Source organism: Pelecanus crispus, chromosome 9 (assembly GCF_030463565.1).
Source record: "Pelecanus crispus isolate bPelCri1 chromosome 9, bPelCri1.pri, whole genome shotgun sequence".
Lineage (NCBI taxonomy): Eukaryota > Metazoa > Chordata > Aves > Pelecaniformes > Pelecanidae > Pelecanus > Pelecanus crispus.
The window spans coordinates 39,100,933-39,127,572 of NC_134651.1; the positions used below are offsets into that span (position 1 = coordinate 39,100,933).

At 43.0% G+C, this 26,640-nt stretch overlaps 1 protein-coding gene across 3 annotated transcripts in view; it reads right to left on the minus strand.

Moving 5' to 3' along the window:
* MED27 (mediator complex subunit 27) overlaps window positions 1–3,208 on the minus strand; it is a 99,012-nt gene extending 95,804 nt beyond the window's left edge. Inside the window, exons 1-2 of one of the 3 annotated variants that reach the window (XM_075716464.1) lie at window positions 3,000–3,208; window positions 119–263 (exon numbers count right to left, since the gene is read on the minus strand). In XM_075716464.1, the coding sequence (XP_075572579.1) occupies window positions 119–263; window positions 3,000–3,205 (351 nt within the window). In that variant the 5' untranslated portion in view covers window positions 3,206–3,208. The remainder of the gene's footprint in view (window positions 1–118; window positions 264–2,999) is intronic. The other 2 variants (XM_075716462.1, XM_075716463.1) reach the window with 2 other exon arrangements.
* Between the last annotated feature and the right edge of the window lie 23,432 nt (window positions 3,209–26,640).

Here is a 26,640-nt window from a genome sequence, read left to right on the forward strand (position 1 = left end):
TCAACTTCACAACAAACTCAACAATTTTGGCAGTCTCAAACACTCAAAGGTCTGCTATATCACAAATCAAACATTCTCTACAAATATACAACTAAATTACATTGATGTATTCTCTTACCTTATTTGACCATTTGTAGGCTTGAAGAAGTTGGCTGTAAAGAGGTGTCTTGTCCTGAACAGGATCTAGACTCAACAGTCCACTATTGTGCAGGGGATGATTCTCAGACGGTTTACCAACTAGGTTGCTCAGACGCTCCAGTTCACTGAAAGAAAACAGAATAGCATTGTTTTTAAAGTCAGATCTGCAGACACAGGTATCTGAGATGTACAATCCTCCTGCAGGGACAGCAATCATGCATGAACTCAAATTTAGTATCTGTGTGAGTTTTAAATACCTGCCAAATTCGATTTAAAAAAACCCAACTTAATCACTGTCATTACCCAAGCAATTCAAAGTGGTCTGTTAGTCACCAAGCTCAGTGCTTCTAGGGAGAGAAAGTACAAGTCAAGAATCTTTGTAAGACAACCTGGAAAGATTCAAACTATGGTGGGTCCTGTTCACAAGCACTTCCAGAATCCAGGGCGTCTTCTGAGCAACGCACACCCTCAGAAACTTCAAAATTCTGACTTGAGCATTGGCTGCAAAAATATTTCTAGTATTTTACCCATCAAGCAGGCAGATGCCTCACCATTTCATGAAAGATCTAGAAATTAAAATTGTCCCCATATAAATATATAGAAGAACTTGCATTAGTCCTGAGCCTGGAGATGGTCCTGCAAAGTCTGTGATTACCTTCAGCAAGTATACACATTCCAAGTTCTCAGGGCAATGAAGCATCTTCTGTTTTCCACGTGCAATCTGCACATTTCTAGATGCCTATAAAAGACTCAACTAAAGCACAGTAAGCACACTTTTCCCATGAAAAAAAGCTCACTGTGAAATGATCTATTATTGCTTCATATCTCATTTGTCAGACACTACATTTAATAATAACAAAAGTTAAGCAATTTTTAAAACTTGTATTAATCAGCTGTGGAAGACTGGCTACTTTGCACAGACATAAACAGCAGTTTTTTAAGTGACATGACTAATCAGGTGCCTTTGCTTTTGACTTCTGACTGTTACATCCTACTCTGAACTTCGGAACTTCCACTAGATTAAAAGCAGGATTTAGACCCTTCAAAGGGTGACTTCTGAAAATCTCTGTAAAGAAAAATCCCAAATAGCTCAATTTGCATTTAATGAAGGTTACAAAAATAAGCTCCATCAATCAGGGAACTGACAGTTAAGAGACTTCCTCACTTTACTACCACAAAATTCTCCTTTATTAATCACCATTCCTTCAAGCTCCCATGGCCTACATTCTTTCTAAGCCTCTGGTGCTGTGAACAATCATGAATGAGCTTAATATTTTTTGACAAAAGAATCCAATAAAATGAATGTGAATAGACATAACAACTAAGGATTTGTTGAACAGGGATCCCAGTCAATACTTTTACAACGTGAGCCAAAGTCCACTGATACAGTTAACTTCAATCCATCTTTGAGTATTCCCTTGCTACTTGAAATCTGTGCTTACCAAACATGTAACAGAACATGTAACACTTAGATGCTATACAAATTACAATATTTGGGGGCAATTACGTTTCAAAAAAGACAAATTAAATATACTCCAAAATATTAAGAAAAAGGTATCTTGCAAGGAATCAGGAAATAAATGGTCACTGATAAGCGCATCCACTAATGGTGCGGAAGAGAGCGTGAAAAAGGAACCGGTGAAGTTTGGTAATGAAACTACTCTCAGGTACGGCAGTAAGGACAGGGACTGACCGCAAAGAATCACACAAGAACTTTGCAGCACTGAAATACTGCATGATAAACTCCAAAGTAGGGGAGTGTAAAATACTACACACAAGACAAGATAGGTCAGAGCCAATTGCTATCTATTATTGTTTGGGAACAAGATTTCAGGGTTGTACTAGGTAATTCTTTAAAAAGCTACCACGCAAGACAAGCAAGATGATCAAAGGCACGGCACAGCTTCCATGTAGGGAATCATGAAGCCTCCTCACCTTCAAAACAATACAAACCAAAGGGGTACAACAGAAGTCTATAAAGCTGTGTACAACATCATTCATAAGAATGATTATTTACCATCTTTCCCCATAGAAGGGAAGAAGTAGGTAACAATTTATATGACCACAATCAGAACTAAAAATCAGCAAGGCCTATCAGCCAGCAAGAAGCAAATTCTTGTACGCAAGGCCCTGAACCCTAAATCTCAGGAGGCCAGAAGATGTGCTGGGAAAGGGTGGTTATGAGCATGCCCTGCCCTTGGACACCTCCCTGGGCAGCACTGATGGCTCCCAGGAGGACACAACTGCACCCAACAGTCCACAGGATCCACACGGACCATCAGCCTCAACAGTTTGTCTCTACTTACCTGAAACACACCTGCTGGCACTAAACAACTATACTGAACGCGTAATAACGTTCCAGCCTTACAAGTTTTGGTAATAAAATGGTCATTCTTGAACCGCTTGCAAGCAACTGAATAGTCAGAGCCTAAAAAGTGATTATTTTTGATTTTTTTGTTTTTAAAAACTTCAGAAAACAGAGAAAAATCTCTCTGCAACCAAAAGCATTCCGCTTGCCAAGGCAATCCCACCGACAGCTCCTTTTTTAAAACAAAACAAGAACAAAAACCAGGTAACCATTACGAGCAGCACTCATCCCTTTAGAGGCTCTGGAATGAAACACCACGGAGGCATAACGCGCACGATGCTGGAAGGAATAAACCGCAGCGTTTTCGCATTTATTTGCCTAAAACTTTCTCCGGGAGTGGAATCGGCGCCGCCGGGCCCCTGCGAGGGGACAGGCCCGGGGGGGACCCCGAGACGCCCCCTCCCCGCCGCGCCGCCACCGCAGGGCCGGGGCCGGGGGCCCGGCTGCACCCCGACGCGGGTGGAAGCCCCCTCCCTGAGGGCCGGCTGCTCACCCCAGGTCGCGGCTGACGGAGTGCAGGCTCTCCTGGAAGGCGGCCACGAAGCCTTTCTCGCGGCCCTCCAGGGTCTCCTTGTTCCGCATCCCATCCTTCAGGCAGTCGAAGACCCGCGTCACGCTGGAGCGCAGCGCCTGGATAGCGGCGATGGCCTGGGAGAAGGCCTCCAGGTTCACCCCGGGGCTCAGCACCCCCTCCGCCATCTTGGCCGGCCGGGCCCGGCCTCCGCCCGGCGGCCCGTGAGGAGCGCGGCGAGGCCGCGGCGCCCGGGGCACGCTGGGAAATGGAGTCCGGGCTCTGAGGGGGGCGGCGGCGGGCCCGGGCGGGAAGCGGCGCTTCCCTCAGGGGCTGCGCCGGGCGGGGGGGGCCGGTTGACCGCCACGACGGGTCACTTGGAAGCCTTTTATCCTCTTTTGCTAACCTCAGGGATTCCTTCGGCAAAGGCGGGTCTGCCCCTGCGACAGGAGCGGCTGAGGAGACGTCGGCCCGGCCCCGGGGCGGCAGCCAGGGGCAAAGGAAACGAGCACTGGCATGTGCATCTCTAAAATGCCTCTCTCCTTCCTCAGAACAATCCTTTCCAGCCAAATGTCCCCTTTTCTTCTATTGTCCTGTGCCGTGCATCATCCTCTGCCCATAATACAGGCTCTATTCCCTCCTCCGGATGCTCTATATGGATTTTTCCAGGCATAGAATCACAGAATCGTTTAGGTTGGAAAAGACCTTTAAGATCACCCAGTCCAACCATTAACCTACACCACCAAGTCCACCACTAAACCAGTTAAGGGTAAAGTAATAATTTCATGTTTCCTGGCTTGGCGGCTGGATTATTTTTTAATGAAAGTAAAACTAGAATAGAATCATTAAGGTTGGAAAAGACTTCTAAGATCATGTAGTCCAACCAGCAACCCAACACCACCATGCCTACTAAACCATGTCCCAAAGTGCCAAAGTGCGTAGAGCCAGAAATAAAACTGTTTAAAATAGGAATCCAGGGCCCCCGTCCTGCTGCAAATGTGCTTAGCTTTAAGCAGGCAAGGGTGTTTCTATAAGCCTTATGCTCATGGACAGACTGAATTCAGATTTTAAGGTTGGGCCCCATGTTACAGTTCATGTCTCAGTCGTGATTACTGCTGAGATCAACAGGACGAGAACCCGGCCTTCATTATCGAGTCTTTGCAAAGCACCGCAAAGTTCGAGACTGCTGTCATAGCGCTAAGTAGTACTAGTAGCATTTTGTAGGAGGTGCTTGTGTTTCCGATGCCACGCCAGCTCTTTTCACCCTTAGAGTGCAGCTAAAACAGACAGAGCTAAAACAAATGAAGCGCTGCGCAGGGTGATAGTCACTCCCAACAGAGAAAATTGCGGCGCTGGGCTACGTTTTTTGTTTTCTCAACTTCTAAAGTAAATAACAACCTCTTTCATAAAGGTATTAATTAAATTCAGTAAGCACAATCCACACAGTCAGGTCCTTTAGTCATGAGTGCTTTTTTTTAATATGTAAAATGGAAATGAATACAACAAGGACTGGCAGATGTGTCAGTGGCCAAGTGAAGCGAGGCTTCGCCCTCCCACTCAGTGACACGTTTCTGTCTATCAAGCAACAGATGCTGAAAATTGCATCCGATCAATTAAATGTTCTCAGACAACATGCAAGGTATTGATAAGTGAAACCCTATTACTTAGCATGAAGAATGAGAAAATGAAAACGCTGCGGTTCTACTTCTCTTAAGCTTAGTAATGCTGCTGTATCTAAGCGCAGAGGTAAAGCAAACCTGGAAGCAATATAGTCTGAAGCAATGTATTTCAGCCTACATAAACAGTGAAATATATAGTGGTGTACTTCAAATAATCAGCAATGGACTGAGCACACTTAGTAAGACAAATATGAACTAGCTAGGAATAGTTCTTTATGTAAAAAAGCACCGAATCAAAGAATAGCAGCCAGAGGCAGAAAGGACAGGACTATCTCAGCCAGGCTGGCAGCTTAAACTGTTTATGGATCTATAATACTAGTTATGTTAGACATAAAATACCTTTCCTTAGCCTATAATAGATTGGTGAAGAAGGTATTGTGTTATTATAAGGGAATACTTGTAGGCTGAAGGATCGTTCCTGCATGGCATTATTCTTTTTTCTTCTCGCTACAAAGTTCAGACTCTGGGTGCACATTGCAGATGCCTGTAACTTGTTTTATACGTTATCCCTTGGAAATGGATGATTCTTTTCCATTTCTTGCCCTCTGATGTAAGATTTATTATTTTTAAACAAATATTTTCAGCTGTTAATACCACAGTTATTTTAACTATCTCCAAGATCCCTGCCATTGTGGTGCCCAAGTGCAAGGATTTCTGATCTTACATCCTACCTGGAACAGTGTAAGGGCTTGACAGTTGTTTTACTATTTTTAAACTGCAATGACAAAACAGTGGCCTGAAAAAACACCCCCATAAATACATAAGGAACCATTTGGAACTTGCCCCTAAAGAGCAAAGAGCACAGCATAGTTTTGGCTTAAAAAGTCAAAGGAGGGCATTCACGTTGTTTGCTCAAGGAGTCTGCTTTTCCTTGCATAAATGAGGAGCCAAGTTCTCCTGAACGGGCAAGGGCCAATTCAGAGCACTAAGAACTCCGTTGGCTCCATGGGGAGTTAAGGCAGACTCTGCTTCAACACCTAAAGAGAATGGCTAAAGAAGAGAGCAGGAGTTCCTGTTCCTCTTATTACTCCTCCTCCTGTTTTGCCACATGTAGAAGGAAAGGACTGCATAGTTTGGTGTGCTCATTTGTAGGGCATTGCCTTGCCTAAGTTGCTCACTGCTTTCTTTTAAGCAATATTCCTTAAGTGGCAGCTTGCCCAAACCAAGGCAGTATGCTAATTTCATCTTCATTATAGGTATATTGTAAGTGGGCATTATGGATGTAAAATATGTGAAACCAGGATATCTCCAAGGTACCGATAAAAATCTTTTTGCCTTAAAATCACTAGCAAAACATAAAAGCAAGAATGCAGCTGGTGTTCAAAACATCCAAAAATCTTACTATCTGACAGCTGTTGAGTGGGCTCCTGCAAAATTATTTGGGTGGCCCAATATGGACATGTATCCACACCTGAGCAAGCATCAGAGCTGACATCTTCTGTCCTCTCCACCTGAAGTCCAAGGGCCCGGTGTTCTCCCTCCAAAAAAAGGCCACATTTAAAGCATATGGGTTATATCCACACTGCACAACGCAGCGTCACGTAGAGAGATGCAAACGGCAACCGCAGTCCTGGAAGCAGCCTGCTCTGTTAGCTCACCATTCTGACCGGACTAATAAACTCTGCCTCTCAGCATTGCTAATTAGCTGTGGCAGATCACCGTGCTAACACGGTGATACTACAGCCAGTCCAGTTATCTCCACACACTGCTGCGCTGTGCCATGTAGATAGACTAAGAGATGGAATAGAGAAGACTGCAGTGAGCTGCCAGTTCTCGATCTGTTCTGGGGCTAAAGAGAGAATTTCATTTTGGGTGCTGTCAGTCTCATAACGTACATAAGCTCTGAAGTCACTTGGAAAGAAAGGGGGGAAAAAAAAGTAACAATCCAACCTGGCATCACATGCAGCTTGACAAGAGCAGTACAGTTCTCTTCTGAAGCAGAAACTTGACTGGGGAGCATGTAATTAAGATGAACCTTTCACAGCAAAGTATGTTACGGCAATATTAGTCAAATTGCAGCTACTAAGAACCAAGTGGGCTGTAATTAATCAGCAGCATCAAAGAAAAGGGATGATTTCAGGATCCTTGCAGAGGTACTGTAAACAATTTGTTAGGGAAGAAAGTGCCCCATTAGAAATGCATTCTCATTTAAGAGAAATTAATTTTGTTGTCAGGAGAGACAACTAATGGTGACTATTAGGCTCCACACCAAGTGCAGATAATCTCTCATGAAATACCTGGACACGACTCAACATTTGGAATAACTGACATCATAAGAAACGATCTTTGTCTTCCTCTGAGATAGATAAATGCTGATATTTATTCTGTGGCAAGCTGGACTGATATTCATCAGCAGGGCCTCTTCATTTCTTCATACTTCATTGCTGCATTCTTGACAGCACTTCAGATAAACATTATAAACTGATTTTTTTTTTGTTGTTCAAATAATTGTGATGCTCAATAGTGCAATTGGTAAGATATTCTTGCTATTTTTACATTCCTATTAATTTCTTTCAGGTTTTCAGTCTTCCATTAGCCACAGAGTTTACTACACGATGCATTATTGAAACAGAAAAGAAGCTGGGGGATTATTGACTCATGTTTGAGGCTTCTGCCAAGAGAAGGGAATGCGTCCTGCCTCCTTTGAGACAAGGTTCGAATGGCAAGACATTTTCAGATGTGGGGGAGCCTTGATCTTCGGTGCTATTTCCTTCCTATTGTTCCCTGAATCAGAATCTCCCACTATATCCAACAACAGTGAGCAAAAAACTTACCTGAACACTCCTGCCAGAAGAAATAGTGAAATAATGAACTGAGCTGACAATGATGTAGTTATTATCAGATTTCCTGTGGGATGAATAGAGTTAGCTTAGCATTGTTTCATGCTCTCAGGCGACCTGGCTCACATTCGAAAGGATCTTCCCCCACATCATGGGGTATGGAAAACAGACCTGGAGGCCTCCCAGTCCCCCTAGGGCGTCACTGTAACTACAATTTTCAGGTGGCTATTCAGTTCCTCATCCAGATTTTGTTTCAGTTTACGGGTATAAAGTGTCCACATTGCGTACAGAAAATCCAGCACGTAACAGATTTGTCTGCAGAACCACTAAGGACTGGATGGATTATGACTCTTCAATTCCCCCTCGTCTAGTGAAACTGGCACCCTTGATATCAGTTTGAAGATAATTCAAAGAGATCTGCTGTTATGCTGTGCTGCTTCTGGAGTTTCGGTCCCTGGGGAACTCAACATCTTATCCCAGCACTGAATTTACATGAGAAGTGTAAAGCAAAATACAAAAGTAAACCGTACCCAGCAAAAGTCATGGTGTTATTTTATGCATGCGGAATTCTGTCCCAAAATATGTCAAATTTTACTTGCAAAAATAAAAGGCTGCTGTTTTATTCTGTATGTGTGCAATCTGCAGAGAAGTATACTCAGCCACTTCTTTTATTTAAACATTCAGTGATCAAGTGTGGAATCTGATGTAAAACCGAATGGGAAGAAAGTATCATTATTTAAAGGCTACATAACTGCTTAAAATTAGAGCTGTGAAGGCATCAAAAAATACCAGAAATCACAGATGGTTTGCAGATAAATTCACATTGCATTTAGTCCACTCAACATCTAAAAAAAACCTATGCTTTTCCCTTGCTTTTCAGTCTCTCTGTTGATGCCTGCTCAAAACATACTTTCTTTAAATTGGGCTTTGAGTCGTGTTCTGTTGCCCTATACATTCAGATCCTAGTCACTTCGAAAAATCTGCACAAATACATGTATTTTTACATGATGTAGTTAAAATTTAATATATTTTGCACATTTTCAGAATGACAACTATCCTGAGTGGGTTAAATAAGACATTAGCAGGAACGAAATAGTAGCAAGAACAGCCAAGTAGTTCTGCAGTATGCAAGTGTCTGAGACAGAATGACCCAGTTGCTTCTTCTTGACTATATTGATGATTCTGCAGTATTAGAGTCAGTTAAACTCATTGTTTTCCCTATCCGAAGACTGCAGGATCAGGCTTTTACGTAATTCTGGGATATTTGTGTATTCTGTAATTTAACTAGTTAAAGCCTATTTGCCTTTTTTAATGCCTGGGCTGTATTTTCAAATGTTCTGTCTTGTCCCCTGGGTTTTCTCTCTGACACTGGTTTGCTTTGGGGGAAATTCCACTTGCATTACCATGAAGGGCCAGGATTTGGCACAATCATTCCAGCTTCACTGCCTAGCAGCAGTCAGCAGAATTTTCTTGAATATATAATGCTTGAATTCTACTCCTTAGCAGTTTCTTGCGGAGGTAGGATTTTGCAGCAGGCAGGGGGAAGCTTGAAACATGATGGTTATTCAATACATGGTTGAGCACATCCACTAGCTATTGCTCTTCATTGAACAGGTACATGAAAGTTTTAGATGGCATTGTATCCGCTGTTATGACAGTAACTATGATGGAGTTCATGGTACGATATATGGTATTTCTTCTTGCCAGGAGCAAACTCTAACAAGCAGAGGTTGCTTTTCCCCAGGCTCTTTAAAAAAACTGACACAATAACAATCACTGAGACAAGTTCAAAGTGTTCTGAAGTTCCTGATTAGTAAATATTATTTGAGAAAAGTGTAATCTCAGGACAATAAGGCCTGACATGAACCAGATTTGGGCATGATTTTGGCAAACTTTTTCCTTCTAAATACGAATGCAGCATGCCAAGCCACCATCCTGCCTAACTCCTGAGCTTAGCTTTCCCCATTCCACCAGCCACTTGCCAAGAGTCATTTGCTCCAGTACTTCTTACAAAAGCCAAGCTACTTCTCATAACTGTCCATCCTAATTAAGCTACTTGCTGGCTTTTATAATCACCTCTCCATAAACCAGTTGATCTCAGCAGGATTTGTAACAGATGAAACTGGGCTGATCTCCCCTTAAAGCACCAGCCATCCTGAAACAACAAAGTCTTATTTTTTCCTCTTTAGCTTTTTTTTTTTTTTTGCCTTCTTTCATTTGTTTTCCAACTGTAAAAGTGAGAGGCCAACAACAAAAATATAGTCAAAGATGCTTAAGGCTGAATGAGGGCATGGAAACCTGCAGTTTTCCAGACAAGTCAAGCAGTTCTAGCAACTGCATAGATCAGTATTTTCTTCCAAGCTGTTTCACACTCAGTATTGTTCATCAATCCATTAAGAAGGACAGACAACTATGCTTTTTAACAGAAATCCAGACAAAACAGGCAGAATAAATCAAAGTTCTGAGATATTCCGAACTTCAGCATTTCAACTTCATCTTGACCTTTACTCAAGAAAGCATCTGAACTAAACTTGGAGTACATACAAAGGGACTTTTAGATTGATAAGCCTTTCTACAGCCCTGCTGCCTGCTTCAAGACCCTATTTCTGGAATCTGTAGGGCAGCTAAACTGAACTCAGTTCACAGAGTCCGCAGCCAAAAGAGCATTTCCTGTGGAGCGGGCTCCTTGTGGAAGACACCCATCCGAAAACTGCGCAGAGCATCCTAGAGTCACTGCAGCACTCTACAGGTTAGCGGGACACAGCTGGCATTGCGCAAATTGCCACCAGACTGGATTTACCCAGAAGCTTCTACCCCCACAGACATTGCTATGGAAAACATCCTGCATGAGCAAAAAAAAGGTTAATCAATTTGGTGTTGTCAAAGGCATTCTACTGTGTTTCTTGCTGTCTCATAATATGGGATAAAAGGAACATCAATACTTGGAGACAGTGGAGGCACCATATGATGTGGAAATAAATTGGCTTCAAATAAAAGCCTACCTTCATTTTATCAGGACAGAAACACAACCATATGCACACACAGTGGGGCCGCATTGCTACCAGAACCCCCAGCAAGTACCTGCCCCGTTTGGGTGTTGCTCCACCAAGACCTGCAGACCCAAAAGCAACATGAAGGAGCACGCGTCGTTGGGGCTGGCCTGCTGCCACACCGGCATGCCAGCTAACAGCGTCTGTGGGCTAGGGAAGGACCAGAGCCATGTGTGGCATGGTCAGCAGATACAGAACAGATTGGGTTATTTCTGAAGGCTATTATCTGAAAAAGACTTGGCTTTATTCTTGGGCCAATATGGTAAACTGCATCCATTTAGCTCAGGGAAAGGTCAGAGATATTTTAAAGTAAAGAAAGGCCATCTCTGGCAGCTGTATCCAATTCAGAGAGATATATTATCCCCAAAGGAACATAAGAAAAAAAATCCTTATTTATTTTATTTCCGCATATTCCACTTACAGTTACCCTGGTGCATTCATGGTATGGAACTGAGCAGAATCCAGCCAGTCTTTCCTAAAATGAGACAGAGATTGTCTAAACAGACAATCACTTCCTGGAATTTGCAGGTCTAATTCCATACTTCAGTATTTAAAGTCTCCAAAAAAAGTGACATCCATCTTCCCTCTTAAAAAAAAAAGAAAGAAAGATTTTCCTTCTATCTAGAGATTATGTAGTGCTCTGTTATTGACACTGCTTCTATTGAAAGATTTAAAGATAAAAATGCAGTGTATTCAAGTAGTGATCATTTTTCATCGTCACTTAGTGACAGTACAGCCTGCAGTCAATTGCAGCAGATTTATCTTTTCTGCTATTGATCGTGTGTGGGGCTAAGCTGTTTGCAGGTACCTGGCTGGATCTCTTCTGAATTGCAGCAAGAAATGCAAAAGGAGTGGACAAGAGTGGTGCCAAGAAATCTTGTTTTCATTCTAAAGCTGTTTAGTTATTTCCCTATAAGTGGTGAGATAAACTGCTAGAAGATAATTTGTTTATGGACACAAGGCATTTCCTGCCGGACAAAAGGAACAGTGTATAAGCACCATTGCCCTGCGTAGCTCGGTCTACGAGATGTCACAGGGAACTGGGTTCAAGACACTAGATGCAAATGAAAACTTCAGGTATCGGAGGGACAGATGTTTTGTGAAAAGTAGGGGCTGCCAGTCAGGTCCCTAAAGCAAACCTCCCATGACCTCCTGCGGTGAAGATGCTCTCTTGTACTCCCGTGAGGATTCCCATCGCATCATGGAATGATTCCTTCTGCTTTTTGAAGCCCATAGAGAATGCAAAGTATTATCCTAGGGTTTGGAGCACTCCAGCCTCCAAAGCTCCATAAACAATTTTTATATTTAAGACACAGGGATTAATTCTGGTAACCTTCTGAGTTTAGTGTGAAGCTGAAGGGGAAAAAAACCCAAAACATTTAGATGCAGGGTAGAACCTGCTTGTTATCAAACAGTACAATATTGGATCCCAGACTCCTGTCTCAAACACATCTACTATTTTAAACAGAGCCAGACTTCTATATATGCTCTTCTTCGCTTAAGCCAAATACATCGGTAAGTGCTGATACAGAGGCTGTGAATTTGATAGCTGAATAATGCTTGCGGGAATCCTTAAGAGACCAAGAAAGCTTTCTCTAGAAGCTGTCATGCACCTTCCTGATGGATCACAGCTCACAAACCATAAATGCACTTAATGTGGGGAGCAGTCAGGACCAGATCTTCAGCTTCCTACAGCAGTTGCTCTGTTACGGAGCTAAAAGGTGCACTTGTGCTTGTTTCTCTTACCACGTACTCGCTGAAATGTGACCCAGACACCTTTAAAGTTTCTATATATCAGGAGCAAGTTTTGAATATAAGCTGGAAAAAGGCATACAAAGAACATCAGCGAATGAACAGACCATGGCGCTTCAGTGCTATTTGCAGCTTTCTCATCCAAGTGATGCCATTTATCCACAGTTCCCACTGTGACTTTGGGTCACTCCCTTTCTGGATACTGCCCATATGGATTAGAAAAGGGAAAGGCAAGCACTGGCCATTGCCTGGACAAGGAGGCCTATTCTATTCCTTGTGCCCCCTGCTTTTTCCTTCCACTCCTGCTGGGGAGACCCAGCAGATTAATTCATACAACAGCAAAAAGACCCAAATATTGTAACTGCAGGAACTATCTTGAGATGCAAATCGCATACCTGATTCTAGAGGCAGTGACTTAACCAAAACCAAGCAAGCTATACGAAATAAAACACATATATATATACAGGTTCACCCCAAGTATGAACTTTACAGTGTTCTAGCCCTTCTCTCCTTCCTTTTTAACCATGCGCTGAGGCTCATTTTCTAATCACTTCTACAAAAGACGTTCTTCTCCTACAGAGACCTCATCTTTTTACACTCCTCTGCAGCTAGCTCTGACTCCCTTGTCATTTCCTGATCCAAACCCTTTTGATTAATCATCTCTTAACAGGTTTATCAATCTGTTCTGAAGCCTGTACACCGGAACATACATGTTCAGCAGATATTTCCTCTGTAACTTTCTCTGCTACACTATTTTGGAGAACTGTTCCAAATGGTGCCAGCTAACTCCTGCTATTTGCAGACATGGGAGATGGGATTCTAAACCATGAGGATTTGCCAAGGTAGCTATATGAGTATACTAGCAAAAGGATATTTCTCCTACTGTATAGCTCATTCCTGTTCTTCAAATAAACTGTACTAGTAGGACTTCCATTGCCTCAGCAGAAGGCTTTTGTTGATAGGAAATGAGTTTCACCTCTTGCATTGCAAACCAATATAGCAATCATAACGCTGCTTTTGACCAGGATGAGCTGTTTTCTCCTCAGTATTCACAGCCACCAAGAAAAGGAATATGATCACTCTCTTAAAGAATAAAAAGTGGCTTAATTCTGTCCCCCAAAATAACCTGCACTTTTGTTCCATTCTGAATTCTTTTTATTGCAAGGCTTTCCTGCAGAGATAACAACGTTAAACAAATTAGCAAATTACTCTCTCTGCAAGAGCCAGGTCATATTTCACCATTAAAGAAGGAGTCTGATTTTTGCTTGGGTGAAAATAAATCCACAATAATAGTATTTGCTGTCATTCATGTCTCAACATTCCCCCTCAAAATAGTTTCATTTGGTTATATTTAATGCTTCAGCATTACATCTTAAAATAATGTCAATAATTACAAATCTCACTGTTTTATTTTAGGCACTGTTCTCCCGGAGTGACAGAAGCACACAGATTGAAACTGTAGCTGAAAAGATTGCTGGAAGATAGGAAAAACACATCTAAGCTTTGCCTAAGTGGTAAAAAGGAAAAAGATGCTCTTTGGACACATGAGCAAGGAGATAAAAAAGTTTCTAATGTTCATCATTTGCTTAAAGCCCAAACAGGATTCTGTGACAGTGAACTAAAGCATTGCAGTATCGTGAGTTCATGGTGTCATGTTTTGGCCCTTGTGGGATGTTAGACTGCAATATTGAAATGAAGGATCATACTCTGAAGTCTGCAATCTGGTGCCCCTCTCTGGCTGTCATACCTGATTCTAGACAGAAGAAACCCAATAAAGCATATTGATCAAACCCTGTCTGATGTGTCAGTTAAAAAATAGCCCTTCATATGTAAACAAAAAACTACACAGTCCAAAAAAATCTTCAAAAACTTCCTCTCCTTCAAGTTATTAAAGCTCTTTCTGTTGCTATACAATGAGAATATTGTTACAAGCTTTATGAGCTCTATCACTGACCTATTCATTTTCTAATGCCTGAAAAATTACAGATCTTCTCTTGCCCATTGAGTAAAAAAGCAAAGCCCTTTACAAGCCTATTAGGAAAACAATGTTTACAACAAAGCACCAAGGAAAATCCTCCCGTTAAATTTTACAGCAATTTCCTTGGAAGAGTCCTTTCCACTGAGAACAGCTGGACTTAATTGCAAATGAGCTGACTGAAGGAAGTACATCTGATTGCAGATGTAATAAAATTCATGCTTGACACCTTAATTTTTTAAATATATATTGGCCACCATCAAATCACTGCATTTGCTGGTTTGCAGGCTAAAGCTATCAAAGTTCTGGCAGGAGAACAGACAGGGAACGGAAAAGCTTGTGGAGTCCTTCAAAGCTTGGTGCTTAAGACACATCTTTTTAATGCTATTGATTCCTAAGAGTCAATATTTTTTTCAATAAGAAAGTCTCATATTACCCCTTTTCCCAACCACCCTTCACAATGAACTTAGTTAGGATGAAAAAGCACTTAATGGCTTTCTTTTGAGGTCTTTTTTTTTCATGTTCATTGCAGTCTCTTTTTCCTTATGAAGTTCACCTCCCTCAGCCCTGCTGGCTGATACTACGTGGTTGTGGAGTGGTTGGCCAGGTTTTCTCCAGGGTAACAACTTGCCATCAGGTTATAATTTGACCCAGAAAAGCCAATTTCTTTGAAATTAATGAAATTGCAACCACATCAACCTATTGCCTTTAAGGTTATTGGCTTAGATCTACCATAAAAAGCAAAGACTTGTGCTTCTTCCTCATTCCTCTTGTATTTCTGTGAAAAACTTAGCTAGCAATGAGCTTCATGAACAGGTTTTTAAGGTACCTTTTTACCGTTAAATTTGAACCAAAGCAGTCATTTCTGTTGGGAGTCTTATACGACGACTTTTCAAAAAGTCATCTGGTCAACATCTGTTGGCAAACGCAGTCCTTTTGCACCATGAGAATACGAAACTTTGCTTAGAGAGAGAAGAGGGGAGTAAGAACGGTGATTGCTGCCACCTGAGATCGCCTAAGAACTGAGTTTCATTGCTGACTAATTGCAGCCAAATTGCTTCTGCTGGAACGTATGTCGAGTGAACAGTAGCAACAGTGTTTGCCTGTAGAGCAGTAAGTTTAACAAGAATGGAATAAACACTAAATGCTGCCTGAATCCTCCTGCAGTGGAAGTATATAATCCTCTTTCCTCTTCACTCTGTGGTATGGGAGAGTGGGATCATCATCCGTTCTCAATTTACCCTGTTTTCTGCTGAAGAAAACATTGGGATACTCTTCTGATTCTCTCCTGTCTCCTAACCTAACAGGATTAGTCCTGGACAGAAACACACATTTCTGTGAAAGGAAAATAGTTCTCTTTCAGCAATGCGTTGTGAGCTGAAACTAATGATCAGGGCTCATTACAAACAGAGGCTGCTTTTCCTTTGATTTTTTTGCAGAGTAACGCTGTGTGGGGCATCCTGACACTTTAAAAATAACCTGCTGCTCCGCTGGTACCTAGCATGATGCTAATAAGAGCTTTCTGTAAGGGATGTTTCAGAATCTGTAACAACAAGCTTCATTTTTTTAAAAGGAGTAGCATTCTCTGCCTGCTTCTGTAAGTGGCTGTTTAACTAGGCCTACCAAACATTGCAGCTATACATACAAATGCATTTTAATCAACCACAAAACCACTCTGTAGCATAAGTAGTTATGCAGCTATGCCCACAAGAGCACAGGTAAGTAGGGTAGTAAATATTTGATAAACTATTGTTGCATGGGATAGTAAATATAAATATTTAGTACAATATTTATTTACAGTTATCTCCTATCTTTAGAATAATATTATGTCTAAAGACAAGTATACATTCCAATGTTTGGTCTAGCAATACTACTTACAGATGTGCTTAGGTAAGATATTTAATACAGTGTCATGAAGCAGGCAAGAAAATGAAAGGATTAGTTTATAAGACACAGACACACAACTGTACACGTATTTAGTTTTCTCTGTAGAGTAATTGCACTATGAGCAACAAATGCAATATAAATATCAGCATCTCTTTGCAAGGGGGTATATGTTGGGCTTCTAACATAGGACTTGTCAGTTGGTAGGGAATGACCTTGGGGGGCTGCATTACAAAATGCTGGACTGGTGTGAGGGCAGATTTTCAGTGAACACAGTACGAAGCGCAAATATCACTCCCCTATGGCGCAGCCCCAAGGACAGGCAGATTTCGTGCCTTTCTTACAGAGTAAAGTAGAGGGTTTGGTGATTCTTTAGAGAAATGCAGGATGCGAGCCTGCAAAGAGAAAAATTCCTTGCCAGAAGCCCTGGGAATGCACCAGCTCCCTGGCAGGGCTGCGGCTCATCCTCGGTAAGGCTGTCTTTTGCCTCCATCCTGAAATAGAGGTGGTGTACAGTTTGACACATTAATATTTATTACAGCTTGCAGTGCAGCAATAGTCCTATATCAGAGCTGACTCTATTATAGAAAAGACCTGCATTATAGCAAGAGGTGGCCCTTTACAGGGATTTGGTTTTTCTGCCTGATAACACATTTTAGACTACAGAGTCTCTATATACATTGAAAATTCCTTTTACAGCTACATTGCATTTATGATGACAGACGGCCTTTATCTCCAGTTGAGGGCCTTTTCAAAGAGTTCCTTGACTTCTGATTTTTTTTTAAATTAATTAAATGAGATTTCTTGCAAAATATATATCTGTATGTGTACGTGCAGGCTTGGGTACTGTTTAGCACCATTTATTTTGGACCCCTGACCAAAGCCACAGGGTCAGTTGGACCAGAATATTTTGCGCCAAAGTAGAGAAGTCATCTTTGGAGGACCAGTAAAGGAGTAAAAAACATTTAATCTCTAATTTGTGGGCTTACATATGGCCCATATTACTCAGGACTGTTTTCACAACTGGTCCATGATGACCTCAGTGAGATGGGGCAGAGCAATGGTTCTGCTCTTAATGGATACTAGTTGCCTGTTGTACAGAAAACATCGTCACTGTTAATATCTTCGACAGACAGACGTATGTGCAGTCTTGGGTTTTGTTGCTCTTTTTTCTTAGCGTGCACTGTCTTTTTAGCAATATGCCTGCTGAATATTAACCACCCTAATGATCCCAGCGCAGCTCCATAGCACTGCTGCTTCCTTTAGTCCTAGCTGAAGTGATTTTCTGCCTTTGTAGCAGTTTCAGTAGAGGGGCCAAGGAATGGCAGAAGTACAGCAGCTGAGCAACCTTCCTCTTCTTCGCAGGCAGCTCACAGCCAGGCACCAGGGCTGGCACACAGAGTGGGAAGCTTCGGTTGCCATTTGACCTTACTGATACTAATTCTGTAGTGCCTATGCCTTTAGACCTGGGCTCTGCTCTGCCGTGCACCACACAAACACAGGGCGAAGAGATGCTCAGTCCTCTCAGAGTTTATCTCTGAGAGTTAAGGACCTGCTTACACGATCCCCTCTGGATGCAGCTGGGCTGGCTGAGGTGGCGGCTGTGTTTGGAAGCCCATCCGTGCAGGAGGACACGGCTCTGCCTTCTGTCCACCAGCTTGCCTGGACTGCATGGGGTGGGGGAAGGATGCTCTGGGCCAGCAGTTGTCTAGCAGGGCTGGGGTGAGAGGCAGAGGGTGGTGCTGGGTGGGGATTACCTCCAGCCAGAGTTTGAGAGGGAGCGGGAGTGCAGCACACAGCAGAGAGGATACAAGGCAACCGGTCAGCATGGTGCGCAGGAGCAGGATAGAAAATGAGCTAGTAGGAGGAATTTGAAAGAGCATGAGGTCACAAGAGGTCCTCAGCACAAGGAGGACATGGACCTGTTGGAGCAGGTCCAGAGGAGGCCACAGAAATGCCCCGAGGGCCGGAGCCCCTCTGCTGCGGGGCCAGGCTGGGGGGCTGGGGGTGCTCGGCCTGGAGAGGAGGGGGCTGCGGGGAGGCCTGAGTGCGGCCTGGCAGCGCTGAGAGGGGCTGCAGGAAGGGTGGGGGCAAGCTTTTTAGCAAGGCCTGCTGTGACAGGACAAGGAATAATGGATTTAAACTAAAGGAGGATAGATTTAGACTGGATATAAGGGAGAAATTTTTCACACTGAGGGAGGTGAAGCACTGGCACAGGTTGCCCAGAGAGGCGGTGGAGGCCCCATCCCTGGAAACGTCCCAGGCCAGGTTGGACGGGGCTCTGAGCACCCTGGTCTGGTTAAAGCTGTCCCTGCTCACTGCAGGGGGTTGGGCTGGGTGAGCTCTAAAGGTCCCTCCCAACCCAAAGCATTCCATGATTCTACAAGGTGGTTTCTCAAACACTCATGGAAGAATTCCCTCATGGGTATGTACTGGGAAGTCAGTGAAAGGGTGCAAAGAAAGGCAGGAAAACACTTCTACGAGCAGCTTCTCTAAGAGCACAGGAAGACAAGGCTGCGTCAGTCACAGCCAAGAGAAAGGATGTTGGCGTTATCAACACACAGGAATACAAACCACAAGATTAAGTCTAGGCCTGAATTTCATCTATGTGGATGGATATCAGAGGCTGCACTTTAAAGATGCTACACAGAAAAAAATCCGTACAATCTAAACTGGAGCTGAGGACAGGGTGGGAGATGCAAGATGGATGGGGTGCTGTGGTAGCCTTGAGCGGAGGATTGGCGTGACTGATAAAAGAAAGCCTGTGGTATTTGCGTTTTGGGAACACCAGGCGAGCTTTCAATGGCATGAAGGGGAACTTGTGCAGAAAATGTACCAAAGAGCCTAACTAGAGCAAGATGGGGCTCGGAAAGTTTTCAAAGAATTCTGGAAGCCAAAACAAACAAATACAGTCAGAATAAGCAACAAAAGACCATTTGATATGTCTTTTCCACAATCGGGAAATACTGAAAACACAGCCTTCCTCATGGAGATGAGCAAAGGGAAGGAACCACTTCAATCTGCCAGTTTGCTGGGTGCATTAGTTATTGCCAGGTAGGGAATGAAACCACAATACCTCCTGTCTTGAAAAGCGAGCAGATCTGGGAACAGAAGAGGAAGGCTGAGCACAGATGCCTTGACACAGGGTCTGCAATCCTGCTGCTCAGATCCTAACTGCACCTGGAAGAGTTAAGGAGGAGGAGAGGCAGGAAGAGCTAAGGAGGAGACCAAACTGATCTCTCCCATGTGCTGTCAGCATTTTACCCCTTCAAGCGCTGCTGTTCCTTCCACCTCACCCAGCTGCAGCCAGGCCATGCTGTAGCATCCTGGGGAACTAACCCATCTGACTCTCTCCTAAAAAAGGGTCTCCTCTCTCTCTCTCCAACTTGCCCCCCAGCCTCCCCCCAGGCACACTTCATTTTTCATTGACTGACTGGTAAGATTGTGCCTGACTTCATTGAGAGGCTTTTAAAGTCTTAGTCTTTGCTATTAGTATTGATTAGCTTTGTCCTCTTAATGGGCTATTTTTTTGTCTCCTGGCTTGTTGCATCATCGGGTTATATATTACTCTTCAGGGTTCTTTGTATGGATTCATAAATGTGAGTACAGTTGGGGACGAGCTCTGAGAAGAGATGCTAATCTTCTGAACAACCCCCCTAGGCCATCTTTCAGTGTTTAGGAGACCGTTCACAATGAGAAAAAGGATAAACAATTTCGTCATTGCATTTTTTTTGCAGGGGGGAAGGAAAAAAGGGAGAGAGCAAATTGCTCTTCCAAAGGGAGTGTATGGGTATTTAGTAACTTAGTGAGCCAATGCACCAACTTTATCCCTGCAGCCATGGGTTCTCAGCTTAAAAATACAAAAGTAGTAATTAATAGCTTGCACTTATATAGTATTTTTGCAGATTAACCTCTCCACCAAAAGTTCACCTAAATCTAAATGCAGCCATTTCTGGAGTGGAAAATAGTGGGAGTTTAATAATGCATAGCAACACCATGCAAGAACTCAACTCAAGCCAGGAATATTATACAGAAATAAAAATGCAGGGGCAAGGTTCATAGTGAGAGAACTCAGTTACTCCAGCTAGAATTGCTTCACGCAGTCCGGCTAATAACCTGCCTTACAAAGTTGTTGCTGAATTGTTAAAATATTACAAGTAGGTATTACAAGTACACTTCAGTTCCATATCTCATCTTACTGCTAGCATCTCCCAGAGCATGGTGCCTCCAATCTAATACCACTGCATTAATCCAATATTGATTCTAAGAAAACAGAGCTTCTGAGCCACCCAAACAATGTTTTGCAGCATAGAAGGTTTCCATTGAGCTCTGTCCTGAAGCCACCGACCCAGCAGTCCTGTTAGTTTGTGAGAGCTGCAAATATCACATTGCAAGGTGATGCGGGCGCAGCCCATTGATTTGATGCTCTCATCCTCTGGGAACGCATCCATTGCACATTTTAGCTTGGACGTCAGAGAAGTGCTGCAGGTGAGAGAACTGCCTCAGAAACAGATGACAGTTTTCCTGTTTTTTCTGTTGCTAGAAAATGTTATTTGCCATTTCTACGCCTCATTCAAAGTCTCCAGTCCTTACTATTGTTTGGCATCAGCTGGTTGCCGTGGGATGGGGATCCAGCGTCACTGTTAGCCCTCTTCCTTGGGTGCTTGCACCTGGGGTTTGACATTCAGTTGCCTCATTCCCATCAGCTCACCGACACCCCTGCGGGGTTTGGTCAGAATGCCTGTTACTGCAGGCTATGACCTCTCTGGCAGCACGTGCCTTGGTCCTTCTAATGCAATGAAGATGTCCTGGAGCTGGAGATGTTGCTCATGTACAGTGAGTTCAGCTCATGGAAGAGGGAGAATATACTACCGAGGGGGCGTTTGCTCGCTAGCTGACCCCACGTATTCCTTGATTGGACTCTGCTTCCTTCAGAATTCTCTCTTGAGGATTGAGCTCTAGTCAAATTAATTTGTCTGTCAGCCAGTGAGGAATAACAGTAAATCTGAAGTCCTAAAGGCTTATGGAAATTTGCCCACATGGAGCATATAATTTTTAAATATAAAGGAGAAAACGGATTTGCAAAAGAAGTTTCTCAGCTGGCAAAACAAGCTATAACAGAGAGCACAGCAAAAGGGAGAAAATAGTCTAGAGAATACTGCAACACAGCTTGAACACAAGGGCTTTGTCTGAGAAAAGCTGTTTCTTGTAATTTTACGGGAAAGGCATTTTACTCTGAAAATGAAATCTAGACAGGATGTTACTGATGGTCCACATCTTACTTTCAATAAATGATGAACCTTCATGTCCCATGAAATATGAAAGTAGAAAGCTGCATTCTATTATATTCAGCAAAGGTTTTTTTTCTCCTTTTTGTTTAAATATATTCATTATCAAAGGTATAGTGCCCTTGAGAAGGCATTTGCTTGTATTGCTGTGCAAGGAATTTAAGATACTTACTAAAGTTTTTACGAACGATGATGCAGAGATGTGTAGCGTGTCTTTCAAGACCCCCAATCCATCTATTCAGAGCTGACACCTAAGCTGTAAAGAGACATCCTTGTCAAACTACTTACATATTGCATATACAATGAGATAGCTCTTCATTTCTAGCACACTAGTTGCAGGAGTTAGAATTTAAAGCAGGAGGGCTCTAGACCTCTTATTTCAGACTCCTGTGGCTCCATGTGCAGAAATCACATTGGCAATAATGAAAGTTCAGCATTTACGTTGAATGCATAGTACATGAGAAGCCATGAAAATATTTTGATGAAAAAGAATCTGGCTAGATACAACAGTGTTTCCATCCTGTGCTTCAGAAATTGTTAGTGCGCTGTGAGTTTGGGGGGGGTGTGTGAAGGGACGATACTTGTTGGGGATGCAGGTTATCCCCACACGTCCTTTGTCCTGCTGTTCAGCAGTGACACTTAGGAAAATAAATACATTTGTATGTAGCATACAGACCTACAATACAAAAGAGAGAAAACTATCTCAAATGGCTGATTTCTGAAAATCAGTAAGAATAAGACTCAGTTCTGCCCTTAGATACATAGCAATGGTTTCATCTTATGATTCCTCTTTACACGTTTTTACACTTCCTACTTTTACTATTACTTTATTTAACTAACACTTTTCCTAACTCCTGCCTGCCCTTTAGCCACACTGACTATTATTACATATAATATTTTCATGTTTAATATGTGTTATGCCCTCACACGTGGTTTAAAAGCAGGAAGAATTGTCTTCTCAAAAAATAACAGTGGTTGCTATTAACCAGATTTTGGTCTCTGCTGTGCAGTCAAGAAAGGGTGGCTCAAGTGTCTTATAACCCAGGAACTGAAGTATCTAGAAGTCGATGCCTAAGTGGACAGGAAGCTTCCTCCTATGATTATGTATTTCAAAGGAAAGAGCTCCACTGACATGTGGACTGCCTACACCAGTCATGCTGGGTACCAGAAAAGCTCCATCTTTATGCCAGTTTTTGTCCGGGACAATTTCTCATCGGCAGCCATATAAAGGGATGTGAAAAGTCTGAAGACGGATGTTGACAATTCATTTTCTAAATTTGCTTTGTTAATGTAGCCTGATGATTTCCATGTACCAACAGCTTCATTGTGCCTGCTAGAGTTCACTAGTTAAGTCGTTCTCCCCATAAGAAAAACCTCTGGGTAACACAGGCATCATGTGAACCAACTCATTCACTGCCAGGAACCGGCAAGATTTCTTAGAATAACAACGACCCGGGCAGCTTTTTCACAAATCGGTATAAGCGCAACTCCCGTGAAAAGGGTTTTGTGGGGAGGAACTCCCGGGTACAGCTCCGCTCCATTTTGGAGGCAAGCAGGAGTTTAAGATTTCCTTCTGCCTCCACGACTCCATGGGAACGGTGCCTTCCCCACAGCGCCATTCAGAGCAGCAATAACACCGCGCAACGTCGGCTCAGCCTTAGGCAGGCAGCTTCCCAAGGCTACTTCAGCAGCTGGAAATCTTTAGAGGTGCTTTATAAATATGCCCGCTCTTACAGCAGGTGCCACGTCCTATTCCACCAAGGAATTTTCCTGCATCTGCTCCACGGAGAAACCCATGTGAAGGCTGAAGGTCACAGCTCTGAGAAGTCCTTGCGTTAAGTGACCTCAGCCGGCTAGGATGTGGTACTGGGTAATGTCTAATGGGTTTCATATGACTCAGGTTTTTCTCCTTTGTCCTTCCCTCTCCTTCACCAGTGTGCTTTTTGCTAGTTAGTGGTTATGCAGCAACAGCAGCAAAGTAGCATTTTAAGGCAAATTATTATTAATATCACTTTGCCAAATTGCCACAAACTATTGAATACAATTTTTCCAAGTAGCCCCGTCACTGCAACCCTCTAAGCAGAGCATGCGTTTTTATCTTCACATGCATTTTTATCCTAGAACAGTGGTGCATAAGGATAAAAGTCAGGAACCTTGCCTGCCTGCCAGCAGAGCACAAGCTCCAGCCAGCCCAGGCTCCCACTCGCACACCGGGTACAGTTACGCTGCAAAAGTACCGACGGAAAAATCTGCTGTAGTGAGCAATGCTTCTGCGATGTGCCAGTTCAGTAGGTGGCACAGGAAAGCTAATGCTCCAGTGCGATACTAGAGGGCACTGTAAACCTGGCAGTTCTGGCTTCCGAGTGGGACGAAGTAAAAATTGAAGTGTTTGCTATTTGCGATCATTAAAGCTCTCTTGGTACTTAGCGCAAAATTAGTGCTAACCCCTGGGTCTTGAACAAATTAATTTGTGGAATTACATTCTGCTGCTGTAGTTCCCCCCCTTACAGTTACAGTACGGGATCCTTATTCATTGCCAGGCCCTGAGCTACTGTATCCCGCTGCTAGGGGGGCTCCGCTTCCAGTAAACGAGCACTCCCTGTAACGCTCGGAGGAGAGGGGAGCAAGAACCATTATGAGAACTCAGGAACTTTTTTTAAAGCTATCACTTAACAGTAATGCGTTCATTAATTGGCAGCCAGACCGCTGCCTGCCTTCATATAAAAACCCGATGGTTTCCTTTTATTGTGGTAGCGCAAGGTTTCATCCTGTGTCTTTTGTATATGCCAATATCAGTTTTTTCTGTGTGCCTGCTTAAGGATACACGCCTGTCAGAGAGGAGGAGAATTCCTGCACTGCGATAAAACAAAATTGTTTTTAAAAGTCTTCTAAAACATATTTAAAAATAGGAATATGCTATTCTAAATGAAACACTCCGATCAATGTGATCGGCAGATTAATAGGTTTCAGTATCTGTCTCCTCAGATATTCCTCATACACCCATCGCTGTAATTTATAATTCAGAATTCAACTTAAATTAGTAAGATTTAAACTGAAACAACAAAAATGTAAAATATTTACCCAATATGCAGAACCACGCTCTCCACTCTCACAATATCACCGCCACACAAAATACCCAGAGAACCACAGGGAATAAGAGGAAAAGGGATGTTGAGAGGTCACCTAGTCCATCTCCTTCTCCCAGGGTAGGATCAACCCTGCCTAAATCAGTCTTGACAGGAGTTTCTCTAACCTGTTCATCCCTGGAGGCTTTTAAAGAGATTCCACAAGCTCCCCAGACGGTTTATTCTGGGTGTCAGCTATTCTTGCAGATGGAACATTTTCCCCAAAGTCTAACCCAAATTGCATTTGCTGCAGTTTAATCCCACTACTTCTGTCCTACCCCGGTGGACGCGGGCAACAGTTTATTACTTTTGTAGCATCTTTTACATTTTGGGAGATTATTACTGTATTTTAATCAGCCTTAAGGAATCGACTGCAGTTCTTTCCTTCTTTCCTTCTCAGTAGGTTTGTTTTCTAGAACACTGACCATTCTTTTCATTTTCTGCATTTTTCTGGAAGTCTGATGACCAAAACTGTTCCTCCCCAACACTCAGACAGATGGGAGCAGTGTACCACACCACGCTCTCTTTACGTACCGTGGTGTCAGCTTTGCTTTTCTCACACCAGGGTACCACAGTTGGCTCAGGGTTAATTTCTTGCCCACGAAACTACCCCTTTTCCTTAGAAATGCTGCCTACGCAGCCCTTTCCTGACAGACATTTCGATAGTTCTCATACATTCTGCTTTGCTCTTGTCCTTTTCGAATATCAATCTATTCTTTCCAGCCTGTTTCTTCAGTTTGTTAAGATTTTTGAATCTCTCTCCTGTTCTCTGAGAGCACTTGCAGCCCCTCTCAGCTTGGTATTGTCAGCAGATGCAGTAAGTCTACTCCATATTCCATTACCCAAGTCACTAATGAAAATATTGAGTAATACGAGACCCTGCACAGACCCCTGCAGCACTGCACTCAAGCCATCCTTCTACTTCAACAATAAACAGCCGATAGCTTTTCAGTATGCTTTCCCAGCCAGTTTGGTACCTCACAGCATTTCTCCTCAACTGTATTCCCCCACCTTGCTCCTGGGAATGCCATATGAAACAGTGTCGAAAGCCTTACTGCAGTCAAGACATATCACATCTCCAGCTTCTCCCCTCTCTCAGACCTGCTGCCCTGTCACAGGAAAATTAGATTGGTTTGACATGATTTATTCTTGACAAAAACCACGGCTTGTGGGGCTACTGTATCCCTTATGCCAACGCCTTGCCTTTGGATCTAATGAGCAAAATTCCATCCCCATTGAAGTATGGGACAAAACTCCCAGCATCCAAGAAGGACTTTACTGTGGCCAGTTTCCACCCAGCACGCAGAAGCAGTGGAAATACCATTGCACTGGTGCTCATATGGGTAAGCAATGGTTTATTTCCACCGAGAGCTGTAGATGCAGAACATAGTACAGGGATAAAATACATGGGTTTGAGCTTTGTACATCCTGAGTACCATCGTGTTGTGTGCATACAGTCCCCTGCCTCTCTGCAACTGCATTATCTGGTGCTACATCATTTCATTAGCATCCTTGGTGCAGTGGGTCAGATTCAATACAGGTGGAAGCGGGTATAATTTACACGCTGAAGGGAGCTGGAAGAAGGCGTAAATTACTCAAGCACAGCCTACCTAAGATTCACTTAAAATTCAGTCTGAATTTGGCACCAGATACATAGGAGATAATCAAGTTTTCCTTTTCAAGATCTTGTGTATTTAAAACCTGCTGTGTTTAATTTTTGCAGTCACAACAATGCTCATTCATAAATACTTCCTAATGTTTGATCCTATTAGTATGTGCAGTGCAGTGTTTGATTAATGGACTAGAACGATGGGATCAAATATATTTTGGGCTCCAGAATACCACTTTGTAACGCCTAATATTTGATAAGATATTACAGATAGGCTTGTCTTCTGCCTAGATGCGATTGCACTTGAATTCTGAGAAACTCGGATACAGATCTTGGATAAGATCTGAATTTCAAGCGAGTCCTAATTACGCAGCACACTGGACCAAACCTTGAGGTCTGAACGTTTCCAGCATCGGATTCTTCACAGCTCAGATGCAAATGATGTTTCTTAGCACTCTCTCTCAGGAATTTGTAACATATT